The sequence below is a fragment of the Carassius gibelio genome, chromosome A2, assembly GCF_023724105.1.
Source record: "Carassius gibelio isolate Cgi1373 ecotype wild population from Czech Republic chromosome A2, carGib1.2-hapl.c, whole genome shotgun sequence".
NCBI lineage: Eukaryota > Metazoa > Chordata > Actinopteri > Cypriniformes > Cyprinidae > Carassius > Carassius gibelio.
This window is the reverse complement of record NC_068372.1, coordinates 28,812,761-28,835,807: the sequence shown is the minus strand read 5'-3', so window position 1 is coordinate 28,835,807 and position 23,047 is coordinate 28,812,761. Positions and strand designations below refer to the sequence as shown.

Below are 23,047 nucleotides of genomic sequence, written 5' to 3'. Positions count from 1 at the left end.
ACTAACTATAAAAACACTTCTCAATGTGTCAGTATTATAAGTACATATACGTATATTGTGTATGTATACAATAAAAACTACATTTATTCAGACACCTTGAACATTAAAAACGCTATCACAGTTTATTTGCTATAGTTTAGATAATGGTAATAAAAGATGACAAGAACTCAGAGTTAAACTGTCAGAACAAATTCATCTTGATAATATCAGATAGCACTTAAGCAAAAAATGGTCAGGTCTATTGTCAGAATAATTTTTGGTCCCAAATTTTTAGCAAATTTACTGGTAGTCCACTTTATGAAGAATTTCTGGTTATAATATGCCAGAGTTTTTCAAAATTATATATTGATTGTTGCATTAAAAAAATAAAATAAAAACACTGGTCCCCTGTTAGATGGTGAAGTGTGACGCCTGATCGGCTGACCTTACATTTAACAATAATTCACATTCTCACCATCTCTGAATGCTATGGCAAGGATGATAATATAATGTTACAATATATGTTGATTGTAACATTGACTTAGAAATTTAGCCAAGTGAATATTTTCAAAGTCAACATGAAATCTTCAAGAAATGTCAAAGCAACCAAAGAGATGTCGCAGTTTACCATTTAACAGGGGACCTAAGTGTTCAGATCAACATTAGCACTATCTATCTATCTATCTATCTATCTATCTATCTATCTATCTATCTATCTATCTATCTATCTATCTATCTTTAAAAAAAAAAAAAAGCCTCCAAGATCAAACCGGTCCCCAGTTAGATGGTGAAGCATGACGTGATCTGTTTGTTTGCCTTTACATTTAACAAATTACTTTTATTTATTTATTTATTTCTGAATATAATGGCAATGCTGATAAAACCCTAAAAATGGAGCCTCTGAAAAATGTCAGTGTTAAACAGCTAAAGTAGCCTGGTTAAAATATATTTTACCGAACTCAACTGAAATTTTTCAATGCAGCAAGCTAACATATAATATTGTTTCTTAAGTTTACATATAATGTAGTTTCTTAACTTAACATATAATGTAGTTTCTTAACTTAACATATAATATTGTTTCTTAACTTAACATATAATGTTAAAGTGTCTGTGATGTAAGAAGAGGTGATTCAGTCTAACAGGCGTCACACGTCACCATCTAACTGGGGACCAAACTCATTTTATCTAACACATGCACTCTTTACTGTCAGAAGTATTGACATGCAATTGTTACCTTAAAGAGCTCTTCATTTTACTTTATTTTTGCTATCCTCAAATTAACTATAGTGTCTTGTTTGTTTTGTCTTAATATTTTTTGGTTTGACTGAAACAAATATATATGTATATATATATATATCTGTGTGATTGCATTCATATATTGAGAAGTGCATTTGTATTGGTGTCAAGCCCAGAAAATATCTGCACGTCATACTAATTTATTAAACATTTTGGATTTCTATCAGAATATTTCTTCAATGGTGATATAGTGTGAATGTTTCAAAGTTTAGAGTTGCATTTAAATACAGTTAGATTGTAAAGAAACACTTGGTAAAATTGCCCTAATGTTTGCACACACAGTTGCATTGCAGTCTATGGAGGTCCTCTGTTGGATAGGTAGACGTCACTCAGGTCCCCACTTGGCATGTTTTTTAAAAAAATTAAAAATGTATTTTTTCAGTTATATTATGAAAAAAGACCTCAAATGAAAATTTTGTATGTAGTTTTTGTTTCTTAAAAATGACCAGAAACACTGGTCCCCTCTTGGTCAGTGTAGAGCGATAGTCCCCTCTTAGTAACATAGACGTGTATGTGTGTGTGTGTGTGTGTGTGTGTGTGTGTGTGTGTGTTTGTGTGTGTGTGTTTGTGTGTTTTCTGGACAAATTGTTGCATGCCAAACATTTGCGTGTCAATCAAATGGTCACTTCCTGTCTGTGGACAGTTTTTTGAATGAACGCTTGAGAATGAAATAGTCACTAGATTTGCCAGGTTAGTTGCATGAAATCTTTGCCCGACACTAAAATATACAGTAATTTGTTTTTTTGTTGTTAGTTTTTGCACGCTGTAGGCTGCTGCATTATCATTTGCATTATTTATTTTTCCATTCCAGTCTAAAATGGTCTATTATTTAATATCAATGCCAGGGGAAAGCAAACAATGCTTTGCATGCCAGTCAGATAGTAACTTCCTGTCTGTGGCCGGAATCAGTTGTGATGCCTTGGTCGAATGGCTGGTATAATATGTGCCAGTCTGTTACATCACTTATTGTCTTTCTCATGATGTGCTATCCACCTCAGTGTGGCAGCGTGACCCGTGATGGGGTCACCGTGGTGATGCTCGTGGTCTCTGTAGCTGTGGTTGTGATGTAGAGGGTCCATGTCGGCGTACTCAGGCCTGAGCCGAAGCTTGCTGTGAGGGGACGAGGGGACGTCCACATCTCTGTTGACGGAGTAGCCAGGCTGGATGCTGTAGACCTCCATCACTGAGCGCAGTGACCTGGACTGAACTGCAGGAGAGAGGGAAGAGTAAAACAGAGCTCAGCCTCGGAACAGTGAGTCACTGATGCATATTCAGTGTGTTCTGTCTCTGGGCTCCGGCACTTTTTAGAGTCAAACATTCACATGCAGTGTCATCGGTCAAATGTTTCATTTTTATGTACATAGTATTAAACCCTTGCCAAAGAGCAGTTCTATCGTACATAAAACCTTCTAGCTTTAAGAAAAGGAACAGTGTGAACCATTATAAATGACTGGCAGTGTTCTTTTAGTTTTTCATCAATTATTCAGCTTTTGGGGTCAGAACAACATGAGGCTGATTAAAATATTTTTGGGTGAAAATACAATTCTTCAGTTGTACTAGGTTCTGGGAACTGTTTTTGGCTGTATGTGTTCTTGGTTGAATGATGGGTTCTTCAGAGTTTTGGATTCTGGATTTTTAATTTTTTGGATAACGTGGACCCCCCACTTGAAAGTTGCAGAAAATGTGAGGAAAACAAATAGACAAATCATAAAGGATCATACTCAATGCATGTTATGTCTTATTAAGTACTGCCATGAGTAATATATTTTACATAAAAATGTTTACATTTAGTTCACAAAACAAAACAAAAACAGCTTAAAGTATTAAAACAATACTCTGTATGGTTACCTGGATTATCCACTAATGTTTTTTTTTTTTTTTGTTTGTTTGTTTGTTTGTTTTTTGATGATTGTTCATGAGTCCCTTGTTTGTTCTGAACTGTTAAACTGAAAGCTGTTCTTCAGAAAAATCCTTTAGGTCCTGCAGATTCTTCAGTTTTCCAGCATTTTTTTCCTATTTGAATCCTTTCCAGCTGTGACTGTATGATTTTGAGATTCATCTCTTCACACTGAGGACAATTGAGGGACTTAAACACAACAATTATTAAAGTTTCAAACATTCACTGATGCTCCAGAAGTAAACACATTGCACAATGCATGAAAACTTTTAGCATTTGAAGAACAAAGTAAATTGAACTTAATTTGTTTTCAAGGAAACATGCAAGTATCTTCTGTTGCTTCTGAAGGGCAGTACTAAATAAAATAAAATAAAAATTCTACAAAATAATAAAAATTTGGACATCTTCATCCTATTCAAAAGTTTTCACCCCCAGCTCTTAATGCATTGTATTTACTTCTGGAGCATCAGTGAACGTTTGAAACTTTTTTAATAGTTGTGTTTAAGTCCCTCAATTATTATTCTCCGTGAAAAAAGATGAATCTCAAAATCATAAAGTCACTGCTGGAAACGGTTCAAATATGCAAAAAATGCTGGAAGAGAGAAGAATCTGCAGGACATTGAGGATTTGTCTGATGAACAGTTCTCAGTTTAACTGTTCAGAACGTACTAAGGACTCATGCACAACCATCACAAAACAGAAAGACAGTCGAGGATCATCAGGTAACAGAACACAGTACAAGGGTCATTCAACTTTTGAATGGGGTTGTTTTAATAATTTCAGCTATTTTGTATTTATTTATTTTGTCTTGTGGACTAAATGTAAACATATTTTTTTGCAAAATGTATTACTCAGGACAATAGTCAATAAAAAAATTACACACATTTTGTATGATCTCTCATATTTACTGTAGTTAAAATTACTGACATTCTCACAGATTCTGCAAGGGGTTCACAAACTTTCAAGTGGCACTGTAGATAGATAGATAGATAGATAGATAGATAGATAGATAGATAGATAGATAGATAGATAGATAGATAGATAGATAGATAGATAGATAGATAGATAGATAGATAGATAGATAGATAGATAGAGTGAGGAACACGCATGTATAATGTGTCAGTAAACGAGAATCACTGTATGACTCAGGTGGTAAACAAAGATGCTCGGTAGTTACATAGTTTCTGAAATGCATACAGAAGCATAATATGTTAATTTTGACATAATTTTTAATGTGGCATGATGTTGATGCTGACTGACCTTTCCCAGCGCTGAAGTCCCCGGGGTCAGCGGTTCTCCTGTGTGAGATGGGCTGGAAGCTCGGGATGAGAATGAGAGAGAAAGAGAGGACCAGCACCTAGGAGAAGATGAAATATTAATCAAGGGGAAGTAAATATGCAATTCCTGCTATATGGGTCAGCTGATGACCTACATCCTTTAAACGGCATGTTCCAATCAACACTTTCATTATAATCATCATCCTCATTCTCGTTCTCTTTCTGTTACATGCACAGGGAAGATAAGATGCAGAGAAACAAGGATCAGTAATATTGCAATATCTTTTCTCATATACTTAATAATTATTATGCATACCATTCAGAGGTTTGGGGTTGGTGAGATGCTTTTAAATCATCTTGTTCTCTATTTATCACCAAGGCTGAATTTGTATGACCAAAACTGCAGTAAAAATGTGTAAAATTTAAAATAACTGTTTTATTTCAATATTTTTTAAATGTAATGTATTTTTGTGATGCACAGCTGTATTTCAGCATCATTCCTCCAGTCTTCAGTGTCACATGATCTTCAGAAATCATTTTAATATGCTGATTTGCTGCTCAGGAAGCATTTCTGATTATTTTATTTTTCAGGATTCTTTGATGAATAAAGTTTAAAAGAATTGCATTAATTTAACTAGAAATCTTTAGTCACATTATAAATCTCTTTACTTTCTCTTCTGATCAATTTAATTCATCCTTGTTGAATAAAACGTTTAAATTTCTCAACAACAAAAAAAACTACTTTCTAAAAATGGAACAGTAGTGTACAGTACATGAATAAATTATAATTATTATTACATTTTCCTTTCCATCCTTCCTTCGTTTCTCCTAGGAATTGTTCTGCCTAACTTTTTTCTTCCTCTTTTTATTCCCTACATTTCAGCACTTTCCTTTCTAAACATGTTTATGAGATGCTGTAAACCATGACGTCGCTCTTTACACACCAGCATTACTGTAATATCCACACAGTCCACTTCATTTACTGTATCTTCATGGCATCTGTGTTCATTTTAATTCAAACACCCTCTCGGTGCCTCACTTTTGAAATGATTCATTCATTCATGATTCAAGCTAGGATTTATAAATAAAGGAGAATGTAACTGTATCTACTGACGCATATCGACAGAGAGCAGCCAGTAAGAAATGTCCTGCAGAGCAGAAAGACAGACCACAAAACATTAACAGTGATTTTTGTTCCCTCTGGCATATTTTTTTCATTCACTTTCAATGCATTTTCATTTTTAATGCTCTTTCAAAAGAGTATGTGAAGAGCAAAACCCAGAGCATTTGGAAGAAATGATCTGAACAGATATAAAATATTCATTTAAAGGGTTAGTTCACCTGAGAATGAAAAGATGTCCATTTTCTACTCTACCCTCGAAGCATCCTAGGTGTATCTGACTTTCCTCTTTCAGAATAAACTAATCAAAGTTATATTGACATTTTTCTTGTTCTTCCAAGCCTTTCAGTGGGGGTGGGGGGGGGGGGGTGTTTGTTGTCAACAGTTCAGAAGATGAGAAATAAAATGTGAGCATCTGTATTTAAAACGTCCCTCCCATGGCCCCGGGGGGTGAATAAAGGCCCCCTGTAGCGAATCCATAAATATCCAGATTTCATTATTTTACATTTAAAAAATTCAATAACATACAAAAATTATATAAATATGAATTTAAATATAATTAAGATATTATATTTAAATTAAATACAAAGTTTATTTTTAAATACAATTATTGCAGATACAGTTATTTTAAATGATATATTTATATTTAAATTAATTGTTAATCATATATAATAATATAATTAATTAACATTATTTCTATTTTCAAAATTAATATGAAAAATAATCAGTCTTTTTTTCTTTATATTAATCTGAATTTAACTTTTTCTATATATAAAACTGAAGAGATATTTTTTAAATTCAATTTAAATGTATTTGTAAATAAATTAATAAATAAAATCAAAATAATAATTTTGGTCAGATTTTCCAGTGACCCTTTTAAACCCTTTAGAAATGTTTGAGATTCCTGACTTCTTGTTGCAGACTTTATCTTGGTAATCTGTGCAAAGTTTTAAGACACTGTTATGGAAGGTGGCAGTGAGACCGGTAACTGATGTAATCAGCTGTAATAAAGAATAAGAAAGAGTTAATTAACTAATGCTGATGACACTACTGATATCTCTCTCTTCTCTGGCCTACGTGTCACCGAACATTTACTTTCCTCCTTTTTCTTCCTCTTCTGCAAATGTTCACTTTGAAGCTTGACTTTGATTTTGTTTCAGTTGTAAAAATGCCTGGAGCGGATTCCTTCAAAGCATAGCGCTTCCTTCCTTCCTTCCTTAATTTCTTTCCCTTTCTTAGGCTCCTCCTCCCGTGCTGTCATCTTACCAGGATGCAGGTTCCCGTCTGAGCCGGTTTACTGGAGCCATTCATCACGAGAGACTGCAGCCAGCGTAGCTGCTCCATCAGAGACCTGGCAGATAGATGGAGAGAGTGCGTTCCAAGTTAGAGGAAGCGGTAACAGAACTTCCGTTTGATGTTAACTTTAGAGTAAAGTGCCGAGTTGTGCTTTAAAAAGAAATCGCTTCATCTAAGGACAAGTATGCAGGGAGTGGAAGGATTTCACACTGCTGCAGAGTGTTTCGAAAATGTCAGCGTGTTAAAATAAGTTTTGAAGTCCATCACAACAGATGCTTCTGCTCATCAATTTATTCAAATACTCACAATTTGAAGCCAATCCTAAAAGGATCAAACAAGAATCCTCAAACAAGAGTCTACTGAAATTCAGAATTAAATTCTGATTGATAAATAAATACACATATAAACAGAAATTATTCTTTTCAATAATAAACTGTAATAATAATTGGCAATATCTTTATTATATTGTTAGAAAATACATTGAATTACATTTTAATTTATTTAAAACTATGATTAAATGAGGATTTTTTGAAAAAAAAGGGGCTGAACACATTTTCATTGTTGAATTCAATAAAATCTGATGCATTACTAGTTATTGAACAATGGTTTCATGGAAATATATAAAGCTACACTATTCATGAAAATGTGGAGGAACAATTTTTTTGGTCATACGTTAGTTGTGCTCCGGCTCCGCTTTTCTGCACGGATGAATCTGATGATTTGAGGCATATGATTGCATAAATATACAGTAATATACATTTGTAAGGATATTTATAGGCAAATAAACCAATGCATTAACTTATAGAGATCAGCATTGTTGAATCTAGTTAGTACAACACATAATGGTTGACAAATGCATATCTTGATTCGTGTTTTATTACGAGCGTCTGAACATTTTTCAGTTCAAGTTTTAGTTGTGGCTTCAAGCTTCTTCCTCTGCATATATTAGTAGCTGGACCTTTTTTATTTATGGATATGACATTAGTAACACACACCACACACATTTTCCCGATAAATATGTCCCAACAAATGTTAACTATTAATAATTATTATAGGCTTAGCATAGTGATTCATGATAAGGGAAAAACACGTTTTGGGAGATGGTTTTATGATTTATGAAGTTATGAAGAAAAAAAAGTTAGTGTAGCTTAGGTAAAAAAGAAAAAGAAATTAAAACAGCCATAAGCCATGATGTAAACCTTACAAAGTCGATCAAAATGAAAATATATTTGCCTAACAATGTGATTATTATAATGCGTAGCCAATCATGATTTATTGCTCTGTTCTAGGCTTTGTTTTCACTAGAGTTCTCCTTTAAATTTAATAGCTGATTTTATAGATTGTTAAAATACTATAAAATAACTAGTAAATGATTGATAGAAGAGACATTTTGTAAACGAATCTCAAAATGGATTATAATTTGTGGAGGGTCTGGTTTATAGCTAGCTTACATCAGCAGGTTATAAACCTATATATTTTATAGCAGTGGATCTCAACTGTGGGTACTCTCCATGGTTTGTTTTTTGAAAGGTTTATTTAGTTCATATTCATAAACATTTTTCAAGGGGTCGTCCTTGAAAACTGCAGGGGGGGATTGTTCTTTGTGTATTTTTAAGGACATTTTAGTTTTCTTTTGTATAATAAGCAGTACTGTGTTGGGCCACTTGATGTCCAATGTAAATTCAGAGTCATAGCTTTGTCAAAGTGGAGCTGATGTTTAATGTTGTTGTAAAACGAGACTTACGTGTTGGTCTTCTCCAGCTGGAGGACTTTCCTCTGTAATTCCTGATTCTGAGCGCTGCAGGCAGCCATCCTAAACCAGAGGATATTGGCCAATTATTCACAGTGATAAATCTGACCTACAAACACTGCCACACACCCTATGTCTGTCACAGCTGCTGCTTATGCACACACACACACACACACACAGGTGTTTTTGTGTAAAGTGTGTTCATCCCATAGGCGTAATGGTTTTTATAATGTAGAAACTGTATATTCTATCGCCATTCACCAACCCTAACCCTAACCCTCACAGGAAACTTTGTGCATTTTTACTTTCTCAAACTAAACCTCATTCTGTATGATTTATAAGTGTTTTGAAAAATGGGGACATGGGTTATGTCCTCATAAGTCACCCTCTCCTTGTAATACCTGTGTCATACCCATGTCATTATACAGAGTTGTGTCCTGATATGTCACAAAAACAAGAGCATACACACACACACACACACACACAAACACTTCCTACATAGTGCTTGTGTTGCTGGTAGCATTAATTACAAGAATTCAACCCACACCTCTTCCTTAGAGGGCCATTTCATTCCCAAAATTTGTGCAGCAGTGTGCTCTAAATGATTTCTCCAGCCTCTCGGAGGATATTCAGTTCCTTTGATCCTAAGTTATGATAAGTTCAAGCCTGGATTTTTAATGACTTTCCACCTCAATTTAAACTTTACTGCAAGTTTATTTAATAATGAGTTTTTATTTGATATCATATTCATTCATTCAGACTGTGTTTACTTGTACAACAAGTCAGGTACAGTACATACTGTACAGCAGTTAAAGCATTATACACTACCGTTCAAAAGATTGAAGACTTTAAAGAAATATCTTCTTAAGAAATATCTCACTAAGAATGCATTCATTTATTTATTTGTTTATTTCTTAAATATAATAAAAACAGAAATATTGTGAAATATTACTACAATTTTAAACAACTGTTTTCTGTTTCTGAATATATTTTAAAATCTAATTTATTGCTGTGATCAAAGCTAAATTTACAACATCATTACTCCGGTCTTCAGTGTCACATGATCTTCAGAAATCATTCAAATATACTGATTTCTGCTCAGGAAACTTTCCTGATTATTATTATTCTGATTATTATAATTATTTATAAACAGTTATATAAACATTAATATGAAGTTCATAAGAACAGCAGAATTATAAATACAAAGTCTTTCCTACACAGCTTTCCTAGTCTTTCCTGTCACTGTTTATCAATATAATATATCCTCTCTGAGTAAAAACAGTAACTCTTATAAAAAAAAAAAAACCTTACTAACACTCCAATTTTGAATGACTATGTATTTAGATCTGTTTTCGCATTCTACTGTATATTTTAATGTGGCATTAGTTGTATATATATATATATATATATATATATATATATATATATATATATATATATATATATATATATATATATATGTATGAATGTATGCATGTATACACACAGTATATGCATGTGTATATTCACCTTCCCTCCAGTCCATCTACATAGTCCTTCTTTTTCTTGCGGCTCTCCTGTGCCGACTGCTTGTTTCGGATTTTCCTCCGAATCTTCTTCAACATCTTTTCTTCGTACTAAGAAAATTATGAGAAAATGGGCCAGACAAAATGTTAAGATGAATTCATCTGGAAATGAGATGCACAGGAGTCCATATTTCAAGCCATTCTTTTGAAACAGATTTTGTTATAGATCTGAAACCGCTGGCGACACGTGAGTCAAATAAAATCAGCTTAATCTTGACATTATCCATTATTCTAGCACACAGAGGGAGAAACCTGGGCAGATGAAAGGAACTAGGTGTTATTTTGATAAGAGGTGGCTTTCATCACTGACTTATTCATCTCAGCCTCTATAAAAGCCTCTTTTCTTCCTACTGATCTCTGATCAGACTTGCAGCAGTAAACGTGGAGGAATGACACGTGTAGGACATGGAAAGGTTGTTACTGTGATGATCAAGAGATGATGTGAAGAGAGCTCACGTGATGTTATGATGTCATAACCACTGTTGTGAGAGATGTGTACCAAAGACTTTAGGTGTTCACGTAAGGTGCACTTTTATCTCTACAAATGGGAGAAAGTGCAATGTGAAATATAACAGAATAATTCACGTCTTCTAAATAAAAAGAGACGATTGCATCATAAGCATCAGTGAATCTTGTTAAGAAAAAATCTGCATGTTTGTATGAAACAAAACCATAATCATTAATGCAACTCAAAACCATAATTTTGGCCAAAATACGAGTCCAGTCCATAATAATGCTTCCTCCAGTGATATCAAAATCCACCAACATATTTATTTATAACTGTTTTGGACTGTTTTCACTTGCATGCGGTGTTTGATCTGTGCAGATTTCTCTCCTGATTCAGACAAGATCCCTTTTTAATAAATAAAACAATATTATGGATAAAGTAATAAATAGTTAAGTAAAAAATGTCAGCGCTTCACAAGACATGAATTCTGGATTATTGTGATGTTTTTATTAGCAGTTTGGACTCTCATTCTGACGGCACCCATTCACTGCAGAGCATCCATTGGTGAACAAGTGATGTTATGCTACATTTATCTAAATCTGTTCTTATAAAGAAACTAATTGTTGGATGGCCTGAGGGTGAGTACATTTTTCTGCATATTTTCATTTCTGGGTGAACTATTCTGTCAACACTATTTGTTTATATCAGATTATTTTTTTATTTTTTTATTTTTTTTTGATTGAAATGTGTTATTTGTTAATTGTCCCCATTGAGATACATTGGATGCCCAAAATGGTTGCAAATATAGCTACCAACTGAACAGACTTTCCTTGAATGGAACAGGAGGTTGAGGTTTTGCAGAGTTTCAGATAGAGGGTGTGGTTTTGGAGAGATGGGTGTGGTCTAATTCAGATAGAACCTGCGTGTGTTCAAAATACCTTGTTAAGAGGCAGTTGGCTGGGAAGATTGACTCCTTCCTTGGCTAAAAGTTTCTTCTCATCTTCGTTAAGAATCAGTTCTTGCTGGGATTGCTGGGTGGAGGGTTTCGACTAGACAGAAACACACATTTTGTATCATGTGCTTTAAAATTTGTATTGCAAATTATAATTATTTATTTTGTAAGCATCTGTGAATATTATTAGTTGGGATGAAGCTGCAAAGTGCCACACAAGGACACTCCACTTAGTCTCAGGTATCGCTGCATTACATTGCATAATGACAACAACTCATTTCAGACTCAGGGATTCATAAGTGCTACATCAATACATCTACTCACTTGTTTGTTTTTGTTTTTTCAGCATACATCACAACATATGAAGCAATGATTCAATGCAGCACCAAGCCAAAAACAGCATCCGTGGGTGTATTATAGTGTTGTGAAATGCAGTAACAGCTGTCTATTGTGCCCTATGTTGCCCGGGAATGTTTACAGGTCAGAGTCATTACCCGTGATGCATTAATGCTGATAACATGCACAGTCTGCTAGCTTTCGGAATTGAATGTTGAGACTTTCATCAGTCCATTGGGGTGCACCTTGTGCTTTAATTTATTTATTATTTTTTTTGAGTGTCCTTGAGTTTTTAAGCTAAAAGCTTTTTAAAATGCTCCTGGGACACCTGCATTATTATGCACTCATTCATTCTAGATGAACTGAATACGTTATGTAAATGCCACCTAAGAGTGCATGTCAGGTCAACCTGAGCCAATTAACTTATAGGGCTTCCTTAAGATTAGATTGGTTAGCTGGTCATTTGGGGAACCCATGGACTAGTTGTTTTTGGGGAAAAAAATGGTTTTCCCATTTCTACCACACAAATATTGGGTGAAAAAACTCGATTTGTACATTTGACATTTTTGTTTATGTTGTAATGAGAAAGCTTATGCTCATCAAGGCTCCATTTATTTAACCAAATGTCAGTATATACGTATAACCTTAAAACGTTGTCTGGGATTTGGAACAGAGCTATGTGTTTTTCTCTTTCTTCCTGAGTTCCCCCACATGTCCTGTTTTCCAGTTTCTGACAGCTCCACAGTTTTCTCTCTCTCTTTTCTGCTCCTCATGCCGGTTGTCACTAGCATCTATGTGTATGTCACACTAGCTGTATGTTTCACACTGAATGTCACGGCAGGACAGTTGAGTCACATACACTGCATGGTGTGTGCTCATGTTCTCTCAGTACTCACCACTTCTCCGTTGCTGGAAAGCAGCAGGTCTTTTACGGTGAGCTGGTAAACGGTGGCTGGTTGAGTTCTCTGCACTGCTGACGTGCACTGAGAGTCTGTCAGACCGTCGGAGAACAGGCTGGCCTCCCAATCTTCTGCAGACACACACACATACAGAATGCATTCACATCACACTGTGTCCGACAGACAACAGAGATTTGTTTTTAATTTCTTAGTGGTTGTTCGTATAATACTGTGTGGTAGATAGTGTTCTGGAGGTTTCTAGAGAGTTGCTAAGGTGTTGTTAGAACATGTATATGTGGTTGCTGTACTTGGATCACTGAATTACCAATTGGTTTGCCATGTCTGTGATTTTCCTTCACACAACATTATTTTAATATGCCTCCCATCCAATAATCGCAAAGAGCTTTGTGCTTTGTTACAGCTGATAAGAAACAAAGTCTCAGCTTTCAAATCCTGTACATTTTATTTTCACCAAATTCTAAAAATTATTTGCCATTTAAATGTGACGTGACAGATTGCTGAAGCAGTGAGTTAGTAGCACTTTATTTTACAGTCCTATTCCTCATGTACATACTATGTACTTATTATAGTAATTACAATAACTATGTAATAACTAGGTACTAACCCTGAACCGACCCCTAAACCTACCCCTACCCCATGTAGTTACCTTGTCTTACCATAACTTTCTTAGATAAATACACTGTAAGTACACTATAAGTACATGTAAGTACACATACTGTAAAATAAAGTGCAACAGAAGTTATAGCACAGAAAACACAGTGCCCTCTATTAATATTAGCCCACTTGGTAAATAAGACCAAAGGAGGCTGTGAAAATAAATGTTTATCTTTTTGATCTTTCATTCAAAAAACTCACAAATTTTCACTTTTATTTGAAGTAAAACAACTAAAGTAGGGGTAAACATTATGAAATAAATGGTGTTTTTATTTTGTTGTTGTTGTTGTTGTTTTTTCTCTCAAATGCATATTGGCCACAATTACTGGCAACCCTAGAAATTATTATGAGTAAAAAATCTCTGAAGTATATTCCCATTCCTATTCAGTTGAGCTTCACAAAATAGAAAGTGGCAGTAAGAAAATAGCTAAAGAATAGTTCCAATGTACTAAAGATGTGTCTATATCGTCCTACTGCATGGTGAGGAGATGAGTTTGAGGACCACAGCTGGAGAACTGCAGTGATTAGTTGAGTTTGGGGTCAGAAAGCCTAAAAATAAAATCAAACAGCCCCTACATAACCACATGATGTTCTGGAAGGTTTCAAGAAAAACCTCCTCACTCATCCAAAAACAAACTCCAGCATATTCAGTTGTCAAATACGACTGGAGCTTCAAACAGGAGTGGTTTCTATGGTCGGATGAATGGGAAAATTAGATTTTAGGCTTCTCCTGCTTGCAGAATGAAAAAGTTTATTCAGTTTGACTCTGTTTAGGAGAGTCATTCTTCATAACATTTACCCAGGCTTTGAACTCTGAAAGCTTCGAAAGTCTACTGTGTGGCTGAGATCAACGAAATGTTCATATGTTTACCTGTCCTGCAGCTGTACTATTACAGAATAGAAGTACGGCCTGCAGAGGGTAGTACACAATGTGAACCAGAGCGGTAAAACAAAAACAAAATCTCTGATGCAGCATAAATTCTTCTGTATAGTTTCCCTAATTGTACTATTTAAATACACAATTACTTAAAGAGTGAAATCTCACCCAGATCAATGGAGATATCAGGCTCTGTGTTTGCGACAGGTGCGTCCTGCTGCTGAAGATGTTGAGGGAGAAGATGAGGATGCTGAGGGAGGAGGATGGAGTTGAAAAGCGGGTTGGTGGACGGCGGCGGGCTGTCCAGGTGGTCAGACGGGGTGTCATCACTGATTCCACTGTCAGAGGGTGAGGGGACCCATAGAGGAGAGCAGGGCTGTGACACGCCATCTGATGCTTGCAACAGGGAGTCCAAGAAGTTATCAACAACACCTTCACCATGACACAGAATCTGCAGGAACACAAAGGAGTCACACAAAACTGTAACGTATCTGACTCATAGATGTAATAAATACACCCACCACACACACACAACCATGATTCACAAACAACAACACACACATGACAGCCCTGCAGATGAGTCATTGTATGCATTGCCTTTTGTGTCTCTAAAGTACATTATCTCATGTAAAATTTAACAGGCTCGTAAGAAAACCTTGAATTGCTCCTTTTCAACAGTTTTCAACATGCCTGTCTGCAGTATTGCTTTGCACACTTGTTAGTATTTGCTAGCAGCAGCTTTAACAAATTAACCCAAGCAACTATGACATCCATCCAATTTCCCTGATGTTACACCACATTTCAAGGGAAATCAAACTGTGAAAGCACTCCTGATGCAATCAGAATGATTTCTGAAGGATATGTGACACTGAAGACTGGAGCAATGATGCTGGAAATTAAGCTTTGCAACATTGAAAACTGTAATTTTACAGTGTAATATTTCATAATACTGCTTTTACTGTATTTTTGTTCCAGTAAATGCAGACTTGGGGAGTGTTTATATTTGGATGGTGCCTATGATATCTTAAAATGCTGACACATGTGCACAGCTCACTAGGTTTTTGTCTTTTGGCTTTTCACACACACACACACACACACACACACACACACACACACACACACACACACACACACACACACACACACACATGCATTTAAATAGCTATTTATATTGGGACATTATATAGATGTCTATTGCTTTTATATACAGATAGTTATAAACTTTTTAACATAAACCCACCCATTCCCCTAACCCAAACCTACATTTTTACAATTACAAAAAAACTTTGTTTACTTAATTTTTTTTTTTTTTTTTTACAAATTAGGACATTTCCAAAGGGAGGTTTTTGGAGATTTTGTCCGGTTTTGCTTACTTTTGGGTACAAATTTGTCCCCCAAACATGGTTCAGTAGGTACACACACACAACAGTGTCAGACACAAACACACAGAAGCTGACAGATCAATTTGGGTCAGACATGCAATATGCCGGCACTGTTTTTACAGGGAGCCTTTCAGAGTGTCACATTAATTAACCAAATTAAAATAACTAAAAATAAAATGTTCTCAGCATGCTCTCAGCAGGAAGGTTGTCTCATGATTTATCATATAAACTCAGGTCACAAATATCAAATGCCAGTTCACTCACGCTTTGATCTGTGATTGGCCACGCCGGGTTGCCATGGTAACCATTGCTGTCCATGTGAGGGACCATATGGGGCTCGAGGAGCAGGTCTAGGAGTTCAGTCCCAGAGTAACCCTGAAGATGTAGAGGAATGATGAGAGGTTAGAGGAAATGTATGCCATGGCATAAGGTGCTTTCACAAATTACACCTGGTAAATTACTGTAAAAATTACTGTCTTTCTACTTTTAAGATACCATTCAAACACATAAGAACCAAACTACAGATAAACTGTGTCATATCTGTCAACAGAATGACCTTTAATGACCTGTCGTTTCTTCTTCTGTCAGAACGAGAAGTGCTTTTCATACTTGAAATAGTTAACCTTGGGTCATTCAAATTGAATCTTGGTTATATCTTCCTTTATGTGCCTCATACTTTACAACGTATCCTGCTTTATAAAAAAAGATTGTTCTTTAAGCCCTTTTGTGCTGAAATGGCTCTTTGTGTAACAGTTTAAGGTTTTTCAAATCTGTATGTGTCAGCTTTCAATCATCCAGAAACACAGACTGTCAGCACACTCTCAACAGGTAAAGGATTTCATTCTTAACATCTATACATTTGAACTTTTTTTCCTCTTTTTAAATTTCCTCAGTTGAGGAAATTTATCTCCTCTTCTCTGCTATGTAAGTAACAGGGATATTGAATTTATGGTCCATATTGTTGTCTTAAATTATTGCTTGGGTTACCTTTCATTGCATTTGGGCTTTCATAAACGCAATTGGAAATGGAGGATACAGACTTTAACTAATTTGTGTATGTCTACCCAGATTCTGCAACACTTCCTCAACCACAGAGAGGAACTGGAACCGGAACTTGATTGCAATATCTTTATTTTGTCTATTATTATGTTTTTAGGGATTCAGTCAATCATTTAAACCAATTAAAAGGACTCAAGTGCCTTATATCGTTGGAATCCTTGGCTCACCATGGACAAAACGCATGCCTCGGATTTCAGTGTCAAATTTTCAGGTATTTTGTTGTTGTTTTTTCAAAAATGACTTTTGCGAACTAGTCCTAGGTTTTTCACCTGATCAGAAATGAAGCAGTGCAGAAAGATTCTCTGAAGACTGGATCCCAAAACATTCATAAAGGGTGAAGCCACTTTTACTTAAATACTAACTCTAGAATGGAAAGAAAGATTTTCACCAGATTTGGAACATGGATGTAAGAGAGTTTGGCCACTTGGAGCTATAACGGGGGAAATAAAAAAAAAAACATAAAAATGGAGGACATTTGTGTATCTCAAAAAACTTGGCCGCCATATCCCAATTAATTTCGAGCACCTAAAAGACAAGGTTAACAGAGCTCGACTCATGGTCTTAAAGGTCTGTAAGAATTTTTAAAGAAATTTTAAAGAAACATGATGTGTCAGTTTAATGATGAAAGAGAGGTAAGATAAGACTAAGGTTACATAGCATTTAATATGTGTTTTACGACAGAATTTTAAACAACCGAGAGAGATATTCAGTAAAGCAAACTAATTGACTTTTTTGAAATGAAAAAAGGGGATTTTTGTGATTCATTTAATTCCTCACTGAATGTTATTAGAAATGAAACCTTCTGCATTTTTGTCATATTATGTATACAAGTAGGACTGAATATGTGCATGTTTTAAAATATTATTTGCAAATACTTCAAAATGATTACTTCTCAAAGAGAGTTAGATATAGAATTTCCTTCACTGTTCTAGTTGTTTATACAGTAGCCTACATTTCATTCCCAGTTTTCAAGACATGCATAAGGCCGTGCATTTGGATGACCTCTCAGATCTTCTTCAGAAGAGTCTTTGTTATTTTCATGTCTGGGGTCCTGAATGAAAAACCTCCCTCCACAAATGAGGCAGGAAGATGCTCTGACCGTTAAAGTTTAACCAGGTCCGTTGAACTGGCATAAAGTATTCATTTGAAAGCCTGCAGTGTTATTGTTAGTACTGTAGCACAGAGAACAGCCATAGAATATGACATTTGTAACACAGCTGACTGTTTGTGACAACAGTTGAGAGAAAGCCTGGTTCTTTCCACAAGCATGGGTACAGCATAAAGCAGGATAGCATCAAATCTGTCAGGCAATTACAAAATAATCAATGAATCCATGTGGCGGGCCATGCATCTGATATAATGAGCACAATGATGCAACTGTCATGTTTTACATCTGACATGTTGAAGATGAGGAGTGATGAAGACTTTCTAGCCTTCTCATCAGCTCCACTGACTTTTAAAGACACGGAAAAGTCAGAATAGAAGAGAAATATGAACGAAAAAGAATATCATGCTCTGAACAACATCTTGATGTACTAGATTTTAAAGCCATGAGTGAAAAATTCTTCTGCCAGAAAAGAAAACTCAACCCATGGCAGTAAGAGCAATGTTTCAGCATGGCATGCACACACACACACACACACACACACAACCACACTGGATCGAAATCATAGGATTTGAATCACAGTTTTATTAGTTTTATTTTTAAGTATGTTTTGGCTGATAAGCTATCTGTGCAGAATTACATTAACGTGTTAGTTCTGCTAAGCTAAAAGAAATAATGATACTCCTATTGTTTTTAGCAACATTTTCTTACATTAAACTTCTACAGTTTACTCTTTTTATCTTGGTAGACAAGTCCATTCCTTAATTTTAATATTGCCTTTGGGAAGAAAAATCATAAATGAGATCTTTTCAATCTTTGATCTCAATTGCTTTTTGCAGACAGCAATTAGATTCCATATTAAGATATTTATTTAGAGATAAAAATGGAAATGTTTGCTTACTGTAAATATTCTGCCCTTAGATTTCTCCTCTAAAACATGCCGCCGTAGTATATTATCAGATCTGAACTATCAAAATTCATAGGCAATGTCTTAAATTGTGTTCAGATGATATTACAGTCTGCATTCAAAAGTCTAAAAATAAACTTATAAAACATCTTTCATCAAATTCTGCCAAATGATTTGAGCTATTTATATTTATTCCATAGATATCTCTTTAATACAGTCTTATTTTGGTATAAGTGAAATATTATTATAGGTTTAATTAATATTTTGAATTGTTTTTATTTTTGTTTGTTCTGTTTAGGTAATTTTGCTCGTAGGTAATCTTTTTGTCGTTTATTCATTTTTTTCTATTCTGTTTCAACATTCAAAGCTGTTTTAGTTAAATTAATGCAACATTAATGCAAATTAATACAAATTTAATTAAAGAAAAACAATATATATTTATTATAAAAAACCCTAGTATGAGTTGTTTTGGTAACTAGCTGAAGTATATACAGTAGCCTGTCTTGCCCTGTCTTGTGTGCTGTAGTACTGTTATTTTGAAATCTAGTGTTTCTGTGTTCACTCCTGTTTGCCTTCTGTATAGCTCTGCCTTGTTTGTTTCCATGACAATTAATTAGCTCCACCCCCTTGTTACCTCTTACCCTGTGTAGATACACCCCCTTGATTCAATGCATATTTGTCAGTCATTGTGCTTCCTGTAGATGCTCTTGTCTAGGTTTTCCTTCTTCTCCTGCTCTGAGTTTCTAGTACTTGTGTTTGTTTATTCTTTTCCTTATAACATTAAACTTCATCTCGCCTTCATACAGCCAAGCATTACTATTTTAAAATACTAATACAGTGATTTTCGTTTTTGTCAAATATAATAACCCTGCTTTAATATCTCTCCTAGACAGCAATAATTCTTAATGGATATCAAATCCTGAAGTAAAGGTGTAATATTTAATACGACACAGCCATAATGAAGACAAAACTGTGATACCAAGTGCTAAGAATTTGAAGGTGGCAATATGTATCTAATACCAAAACAGATCAATTTCTCCAACGAATGCCACATACTCTTGGGAATGCCTTAACCTCAGCCTACTTTCATTTCAGACAGTTTATTTGTGTTTCATTGAATTGATTCTTCACCCCCCTATATACTTTGCACTGATCATGCACTTTTGTAGTCAAGATAAGCTTATCTCATCTGAGCAAAGTTTTATATGTGGTAATGGCACAGAAGAGTTACACACAAATCATGGCAAGCTTGGCTAGTCACCCTCTAAAGAGCACAAGACAATTTCATGGCTAGACACATCAAGGACACCGTTCGAGGACACCTCAAGAATACTGGTGAACTGAGACTCCTGAGAAAGCCAGATGCATTTAACTGCAGTTTGTCAGGAAACAAATCTAAGAAACCTAAACATGCATGCAGACACACAGCATATTCCCAACAAAAGAGCAATGCATAAACTCCTACTCCATTTGAGAGGTTTTGCATAAACTGATTGCAGTATTAAATCAGGATTATAGATGGCAAAGTAATCCACTGACACAACAAACAGCTCTCATGGATGAGCGCATGTGAGTGATTAAGACATTTTGCTTTAATTGCGTAGATCTGGTGAACTTTCTCTGCCTCATCTGTTGTTAATTGGAAGAAGTCTGAGAGGAGCCTTGGGTTTTATTCTTGTTTATATGTGTGCTGAGCTACTAGGCTAATTAGGAAAAGTTAATTATCGCTGGGGTTTGGGTTATTGTCATTTCCCCAAACACTGCAAATACACTGGTTCATAATAGCATGATTACTCTTTTTTTTTTTTCTTTTTTTTTTTTTGATAAATGTAACTTTCATCTCACACATAGCTCCTCTATTTCATAAGAGATTTCAGATTTGCGAAGATGTAGCATCAAAGATCTCAATATAAGCATTTTATTTATGTATTTATTTTGATCAAATTTATCAAAGACAAGCATTTTCTTTAGGTTGTTTAGTGGATCCACTTCTGATCATCTGCCTCTATACCATTGGGTAAAAAAAAAAACATGTCATGTCATGTCAAAAGTGTGTCATGAAGAGTCAATTTTTAAATAAAATAAATATCATTTTAAATGATTTTCATTATTATTATTTGTATGAGTCATATTTAATGGAATGATATTATAATTTAATATTTCACCATGTTATACATATATTTGGGTGATATTTCAATGCTACAACTTTCTTAGAAGAAAACATTTAAAAAATATATATCTTTTTTAAATGATTATGAAAAATAAAATAAAAAAATTGCACTGAACTTTAAACCAAAAGTTTTTAAAAGTTTTAAATGTTATATATCTCAAATATTTCTCAACTGTTTTATTATTTGCCAAGATACCAAAGTCTTATTCAGAAGTCAAAGGTCTCAATATGAACTATTAATATCGCTCAAAAGTTTGGAATATTTACGATTTTATAATGTTTTAGAAAAAACTCTCTTATGCTAAGTGAAACTAAAGACTGAAGTAATCCCCACTGATAATTCAGCTTTGTAATCAGAAGAATAATTTAAAAATATATATATATTAAAATAGAAAACTGTTTTTTATTTAAATAGTTATAATATTTCACAATAATACAATTTTACTGTATTTTTGAGCAAATAAATGCAGTATTCATGAGCAGAAGAAACTTATTTTAAGAACAATAAAAACTTTATTATTCCAAACTTTTGACTGGTATCTTTTATATGTCTTTGATATACAATACTTTTTCTTAAACAGAAAACTATAGCTGATACTATTAGTATATACAAAATATTTTCACAATTTTATTGTGTTCTCATAATGTCTTCATTTGAGTTCAGTTTTTAGGCCTGAAGTGGGCCAGTTTGGCAATAAGCTTTTCAAATTTATAAAAAAAAAAAAAAAACATAAATAATGTCAGTGTTACCTGGCTGACAGTGGCTGATTTTAATATGACTCTTACAATGAAAATCTCAGTAAAAAACAAAAGAAATGCAATACTTCACCTTGTCTGAGAGAAGTGCCATGCTCCAGGCACTCGAATCACCAACAGAAATACAAGCAAACAGAAGACAATTATTAAAATCCAAAGAGAAAACCAGAGAATGTCAGTATGGTGCTGTTCTCTGAACATTTGAGTTCCTGAATGTGTTATCTGTTCTAGGGCAAAGTTGAAACTGCAGATAAACTCCAGATAATGAGCCTATGATTCAGCTGGGTTGTTCATGCTCAGAGGGCTTTGACTGACAGGTTAAATCATACATATGAGGATCTGCATGATGATGATGATGATTTCATCAAAATAAATTAACATGATAACAGAGGATGACATCACTGTCCAACTTCAAATGTAAATTAAGTGGAGACATGCGAGAAGATTTTTATTGTTTAGAGGTTTCAGTTTCAAACCTCAAGGAATAGTCCCCTCAAAATGTAAATTTGCTGAAAATGTCCTCACCCTAAGTCCATTCAAGATGTAGATGAGTTTGTTTCTTCATCCAAACAGATTTGGAAAAATGTAGCTTTTTATCACTTGCTCACCAATGGATGCTCTGCAGTGAATGGGTGCCGTCAGAATGAGAGTCCAAACAGCTGATAAAAACATCACAACTCTAGTCCATCGGTTAATGTCTTGAAGTGTGTTTGTATGAAACAAATCCTTTATTACTTTTCAAACTTTCAAATGTTGTCTAAAATATGAGACCATAATATTGCTTTCTCCAGGGAAAAGGTTGTCTAAATCAGGAGAGAAATATGCAGATCAATCCCTGTTTACAAGCAAAAACAGTCAAAACACTTCTAAACAAATAAACAGGTGGATATTTTGTTGTGAGAGGACAAAGGGGATGGACTTTTTCACTGAAGGAAGATTATGGACTTCTATTTTGGCGGGAAGCAAATTTAAAAACATCTTAATGATGTATTTATTTCTTACAAATGGGCATCTTAAAGCTTTTCAGTAAAATTACACACAGTGAGTGGTGTTAATTATTTGTGGATTATTGGGATGTTTTTATCAGCTGTTTGGACTCTCATTCTGACGGCACCCATTCACTGCTGAGGATCCATTGTTGAGCATGTGATGTAATGCTTAATTTCTCCAAATATGTAATGATGAAGTAATAAACTCTTTTCTAAAACACTAGAGGAGACTTGAGATTATTGGACTCTTTCTCAGGAGAAACATCTAGAGCTCTTAATTTGATTGCATGAGAGATATTAAAGTAATGTGTT

At 34.6% G+C, this 23,047-nt stretch overlaps 1 protein-coding gene across 1 annotated transcript; it reads right to left on the bottom strand.

Annotated features, from left to right (window-relative positions):
* Nucleotides 1–22,023, bottom strand: LOC127937701 (cyclic AMP-responsive element-binding protein 3-like protein 3-A). Its single transcript, XM_052534297.1, has 10 exons — nt 21,820–22,023; nt 16,014–16,124; nt 14,536–14,818; nt 12,813–12,946; nt 11,567–11,677; nt 10,125–10,231; nt 8,610–8,678; nt 6,836–6,920; nt 4,433–4,529; nt 1–2,482 (listed from the first exon to the last, which is right to left on the bottom strand). Exons 1-10 carry the CDS (start codon nt 21,838–21,840, stop codon nt 2,235–2,237), a joined length of 1,266 nt encoding a protein of 421 aa, XP_052390257.1. The 5' UTR covers nt 21,841–22,023; the 3' UTR covers nt 1–2,234.
* Between the last annotated feature and the right edge of the window lie 1,024 nt (nt 22,024–23,047).

Excerpts from the sequence above, each read along its gene's own strand:
- LOC127937701 (XM_052534297.1), bottom strand. The coding sequence starts at position 21,840 with ATGGCACTTCTCTCAGACAAG. Across the intron at positions 14,819-16,013 it reads GGCCAATCACAGATCAAAGC|ATTCTGTGTCATGGTGAAGG; the intron begins GTGAGTGAACTG and ends GTGTTCCTGCAG. Across the intron at positions 6,921-8,609 it reads CAGCTGGAGAAGACCAACAC|GTCTCTGATGGAGCAGCTAC; the intron begins GTAAGTCTCGTT and ends TCTATCTGCCAG.